Below are 6,000 nucleotides of genomic sequence, written 5' to 3'. Positions count from 1 at the left end.
GTGACACACTGACGAGGGATATAAAGCAAGATGGAGTAAGTCACCCTGGATTGGATCTTCTGCTGAGCTGGTTCCTAGACAATAATCACATAATGACACAGTGACTGATACAAGTGTCTACTCCATTGCTGTGGGCAGAAGCAGCCCAGGTCTGCCACTACTGATATCTTTTATTTCTTTTTTTAGCTATTTACCATTTTAGTCCCGTTTGGATTTAATTTTTATTTTTTATTTTTATTCCGTTTGGATTATGATTTTTATGTAAAGCACTCATCTTATGATTTATTAGCCTATATATTACTGAACAGAAAAGGGAATCCTTCAAACATGTATGTCATAACTGCTGCTGCATTAGACGTTGAAGAAACATCCTGAATCTTGTCAGTCAATATGGAGCAGAGCAGGCAACAACAGAAAGTGCTGTGTAATATTAGAGTTCCTCATACTGCAACAGATGACGTGTGAGTCTTCACCCACATGACCTGTCAAAATGTCTATGTAGATGATAGATTGTAGCTGTTTTGAGCTTGCACAACATATTTTGCTCTGGTGAAAGCTAAACCTCAATCAATAATCCCAGTGCAGTTTCATAAAAGCCCTGTGCTCATAGTGAGTTTTCTAAAATTTGTTGTTGAAACTTTGTTGAAACTACATGAGAAACAATAGCCAATAGGTAACCTTTGGATGCACTAGCCTACTGATAAGATACAAATTTGCTTTGTTTGTGCTTTCTGGTTGTTTATAAGGTGTAATTCTTCAATTCTGGTGCATTGTAAAAGCATATAACATTCTCCTTCTGTATGATAACTTCTTCCACATGAGAAAAATGGAACAACCCTTTTTATTTAGGATTATATGAACTAGTAATACTTTTGGTTGACTCTTTTTGTCAAACACAAGTTTGTTGGCATGTGGATAGTCTGGGGAAAGTCCATATTTCTTCTAGAAAAAATTTACTGAAAGTGGTGCCCAATGCTCCATTGGCTGAATTTACAAAACAAAAGAATACTTACATCATATTTAAACAATTTCTTTGCAGAAATAACGAGTAACTTTACAAGTTAACAAAACATACCAGACAAATTTTAAAAGCATCTCATATATTTGAAGGCCAAATCCCATATATAGCTGAACATCATTTCCATGTATAGAAGGACTGTATAGTGCGATTTCAGAATTATCTAAATGCAGTTCAACAAAATAACTTCTGTTACTTTACTTGGTTACTGTCCTGCAATTGATCTTACTTGAATAGAAGTTAAAACATTTTTTTAGAAGTATTAACATGTATTTAGTCTAAGTTGCCTAAAATGAATATCTGATTTTACAATAATGTATAATATCACATAATTATTGATACATTTGTTGACTTGTAAATGGTGTTAAAAGTATGTAGTGTCATTTCAAGGTCTAAATCTGCAAAGTAACTCCAAATGAATGCAGTGGATTAACTGCAATATTACTGCTGAAATTTGGGACAAAAAACTGCAAGCAGCATAAAATGGAACCAGTCAAGTTAAGTATTTTATAATTGTTGCTGTTCAACTGCATGTAAACTCTTATTTCCCACCGCTTATATAGTAAAAAATGCGACTTTGTAAATCCATTATCTGATAAAGGAGAAATTAAGTGGGTGATAGGTAAATGCTATATTCAAAACACAAGAAATAGTTGAGACCTTTCCTGCCTGCAAAATATAAATCCTATTATGGTGGCAGGCGTCATTTCTTGACATAGCAGTAAGTATTAATGCATTAATGACATTTTTAACAAAAAATGTGAGACTGAATCGTGATGAAGAAACTCCCACCCAGTGTACTGTTGTTGTCTCTTCAGCCCGGAGAAAGACAGCGTCTGCCGGGGGGGTATTCACCAATAAATTATGCTGACATAAAAAACAAACAAACAAACTCAGTGCTAGCCACTAGTGGTTATAGTCAATTCGTTATCGTTTTAGAATATATGTATATATGGGGGGTTGGTTGTTTTATTTATCAGCGGTGAAAAGACCATTAGTACATCCGGTCTCCCCCTCCCGTTGCGGCGAAGAGTGGTACGGCCCAGAATGTGAAGCGGTCCCGTCCCCCTTGTTTCAGTGTTCGTGGAGTCCGAGTCCGAGCTCCAGACCGGCGGCATCAACTGACTCGCTAATCCGCAGAGTGAACCGTGGTGCGCGGATCCATGAAGCTCTGGGCTCCCGGCCATGGCTCTCCTACCACCGGGAAATGAGTGCTCATAAACAGCTCTCCTTATCAACACTGAACACGCAGCAGTGTAGTCCGCATGAGAGGAGCTCCCCCGCTTGATTTTTAACACTTTTTTTTTTTTTTTTTAAACAACGGTTGCGCGAAAGCAGAAGCTGCCGCAGGCACCACAACTAACGGCCGTTTGACAGGTGCCGTCTCCCGGCTCGGCGCGGAGCGATGCCGCCCGTCCAGAGAACCATGTCAGATCTTCGTACCCGGGCGGACGGTAAGTAAAAACAGTTTTACCTCGGCGTACGTGTCCGAAAAATGTTTGACAAATCGTGTTCACCGTTTTACGGGTGTTTCCTTGTCGCCCCAAGAGGGCCGGCGGCTCTCTGGAAGTACAGTAACTTGCTAGCTAAAAGCTGTGATTAACGGTCCCGGAGCCGGGGTGAAGGGAACCCCGCCGGCTGGATCTGAGTTTTCTGAGCTCAGCGACTATGTGGAGGGGGGGAACTACTCGACTTATTTCAAGAAAAGCACAAAAGGAAAGCGGAGGTTTCCTGATTTGGTCCCTGTGTCTGCAGATATAGCAGGAGTTCCCCTCAGACAAAGGCTTTATCAGATTGGTGTCAGTAGCTTTTGCACGAAGCCTCTTGAGATGAAACTGGTTTAGGGTGCACCTGACCCTGCACCCACCCAGACTGGGACCCCCCACGGCCCCCCATCCACCCCAGCTATGTCAGGGGCTCACCACAAAGGGTGGTATGAACTCAGCAAGCAGGATAAGTGCTCAGGACGATTGCAACTTGATCTCTAATGCTACTACACACAAGTCTGACAGCACAACAAATCTGTGGTGGGAAAAGTATTCAACTTAAATACTATTAGAAGTAAAATCTATCAAAATATACTGAAAGTAGTGCCCAATGCTCCATTTCTGAACAGGACTAAATGTACCTTAACATTGCATAACAGTTGACTGTATAAAACCATGTGTCACTTTATTGTTGTACATTAAAGGTAGAATATTTGCATCAATTGTAGAGAAGAACAAGTAGCAAACAGGGAAATTAATCAAGTGATGTACGAATATTTCTAACGTGTACTTCAGTACAATGCTTGAGTAAAAGTACTGCATATAACAAGTGTCAAATGACATCCACAGTTGTGTGGGTCTGATAATACAGCTCTTGTAATTCAGCTGGGACCCTCACTCCTTCACTGCACCAGTAACTTTCCATTGCATCTCAACTGCCTTTGTTAGGAAAAGAAAATGCAGATAGATGGCCAGAAGTCATTTGAATGCTTATATGGGGATCTATTTATTTTAGGAAGGCAAAGCCTGCTTAGTCTCATTAAGGTGTGTTTGTTTATCCAGCAGAGCACCTTTAGCTGGACAAGCACAGCTAAGACATATTCCTCCCTGCTGGTGCACTGTGGGGCTTGCTTGCTTGTGCTTTAAATTCATTGTTTTGTGACTGCCCCTGACCTCATATCTCTCTGGATAGGAGGAAGAATTTATCTACAGGGATCAATAACATATCACAATATTTACGATGCTCACTGCAGTGTCCATTTTCTTCACAGTGAATGCAATGATGCTGTCATCGTTTGAGTTCTAGGTGGCTTATATTTAATTAATATCTGTAATCTTAGGCTTATATCTCAATCTGAGTTACAGCTGTTGAGTATATACTATGGCTTCCAAAGCAAGCAACCTGACCTCTTAATATCTGTTAATTAGAACTAAGTTGCTCTCTTTTTGCATTTTCTTGTTCCATGACACAAAATATAGGAGCACTAAGTGTACATTAAACCTGCATCCCTAATATATGAATTTCATTGAGTCAATTGGTGAAATACAAATGCAGTGATTCCTAATTTACCTTGAGTAAAAGGGTTCACCCATACAGATAGAATTAGCCATAAGTACATTTTGGATGGATGGACATGCAACTTGATCTAATGATTCACTGTTAGTCAACACACAGATATGTCTGCAAGGCTTAAAAAATACTGATTTGTAAAACTGTAGTACAGAAAAACAACAAAAAATGTTTGTTGCACCTTTTTCACCTTTTTACAGAATAGCTCAGAGGATTTACCTGTGACATAAAAACATTAGGAAGATATTGTTGTTATTATTGTTGTTGTCAGTTGTTGCTCCACTTTTTTAACACGTATAATCCATCCATCCTACCATTCATCTTCTGACGCTTTTCCATTTCTGGGTTCTGGTGGCTGCTGGAGCCAATTCCAGCCAACGTTTCGGGTGAGGGTGGGGTGCACCCTGGACAGGCCGCCAGTCCATCACAGGGCCAACATACAGAGACAAACAGAGATGAACAACCACTCACACTAAGACCTACGGACAATTTAGAGTCACCAGTTAACCTAGACATGCATGTCTTTGGACGGTGGGAGGAAACCCACACAGACACGAGGAGAACATGCAAACCCGCACAGAAAGGAACTCAGGCCGGAAACTGAACCCCCAACCTTCTCTTTGTGGGGCAACATCACTAGAAGCCATTAAACTCTTAAATTGTGCCTGTATGGCATATAGTGGTTCAAGCAGTTTGTATCCATATTCCCAACAGTTGGCCTTGATGTTATCATATTTATTTCTTTTCATAATTTAAAATACAGCAGTGCATTTAATGTGACAAAACAATTAATGGTTGTGGTAGCAATTGATCTTGCTGCTCTGTAGCTGTAAGCCGGGTGGTTCATGTATCAAGAATAATGAATGCATATCGCTGCAGAATGTGGGGAAAAAACTGACCTCTGGCTTTTATTGGTTTTTCCTATATTTAAAAGATGTATAAGACTGAATAGATTCAAACCTGTCAGTAAAACCATCATATGTGCCCTTGACTCAATCATTGAGTTCCTCCTGAAATAATTTCTGCATTAACCTGAGTGGTGTGAAAAGGGTACATCTCACACTGGAGATTTCACATCATCTTGTCATAAGTGTGTGCACTTGGTGGTTGATTTGAATTGCTTTTAAAATGCAGCTTAAGACCCATTAATTATGACTGAACTTGTGATCCAGTGCACATTACATATGCTTGTATTAGTCTGCTGAAGACCCAAACATTTTACTGGTAGAAGTCTAAATAAGTAAGCACTCATAGCTTCCATGGTAATCAGTTGATCAACATGGCTGCTGCAGACACAAGAGCAAATGCATGAATTATGCAGTAGCTAATGATGTCACCCCTCACCCCCAAATACCACACTATACCTTTTTAGATTCCAAAGAGCAAACGATATCTCTGTATTTCACTAGCCCCTATTTTGGCACTAAGCACACAGTATCATCCTCCTGTTTCAACAGTTGTTGGTTTCAGTCGCCTATCAAGTGGCCGACCTGTGCTGCTGCTTCAGCATCAACATTTCCACCGTCTCGATGGCTCCATATCTGATTAACTGTTCTGCAGTATTTCTTTTGGCTGTTTTTATGAGTGTATAAACACCCTCCCCACCATTCAGTTTTATATTTTAATCACCACAGTACATCAGCACATCAGGCTGGCTTCCATCGAGAAAGGGCAGCCCTCTGCCAAAGCTTACCACCTAATCCATCAGCAGCCTGTCTGTCAGCTCTCAATGCACACTCCCCAGTCTGGCCCACCACGTCCTACTCCACTCCTTGTCACTCTCCTCTGTGCTTTGGAAACATCCAACATCACTGCCAGCTTTTGTTGAATGTGTTTCCAAAATAACCTTATCTAGGTTGCTTGGGGTACAGGTGACGTCAGTTGGTATCATTATGTTTAATGTGTATTCCTACAATAACAGACAG

The 6,000-nt window shown here is 40.5% G+C and overlaps 1 protein-coding gene across 6 annotated transcripts in view; it reads left to right on the top strand.

Annotated features, from left to right (window-relative positions):
* The first annotated feature begins 2,114 nt into the window (after nucleotides 1-2,114).
* atp8a1 (ATPase phospholipid transporting 8A1) overlaps nucleotides 2,115-6,000 on the top strand; it is a 91,775-nt gene continuing 87,889 nt past the window's right edge. For all 6 annotated transcript variants that reach the window (XM_029511771.1, XM_029511773.1, XM_029511769.1 and 3 more), the window contains exon 1: nucleotides 2,115-2,472. In XM_029511771.1, coding sequence (XP_029367631.1) covers nucleotides 2,424-2,472 — 49 coding nt within the window. In that variant the 5' untranslated portion in view covers nucleotides 2,115-2,423. The remainder of the gene's footprint in view (nucleotides 2,473-6,000) is intronic.

This window comes from Echeneis naucrates, chromosome 10 (genome assembly GCF_900963305.1).
Source record: "Echeneis naucrates chromosome 10, fEcheNa1.1, whole genome shotgun sequence".
Classification (NCBI taxonomy): Eukaryota; Metazoa; Chordata; class Actinopteri; order Carangiformes; family Echeneidae; genus Echeneis; species Echeneis naucrates.
Note: the sequence above shows the minus strand (reverse complement) of the source record. Positions and strands in the feature narration are given on the sequence as shown.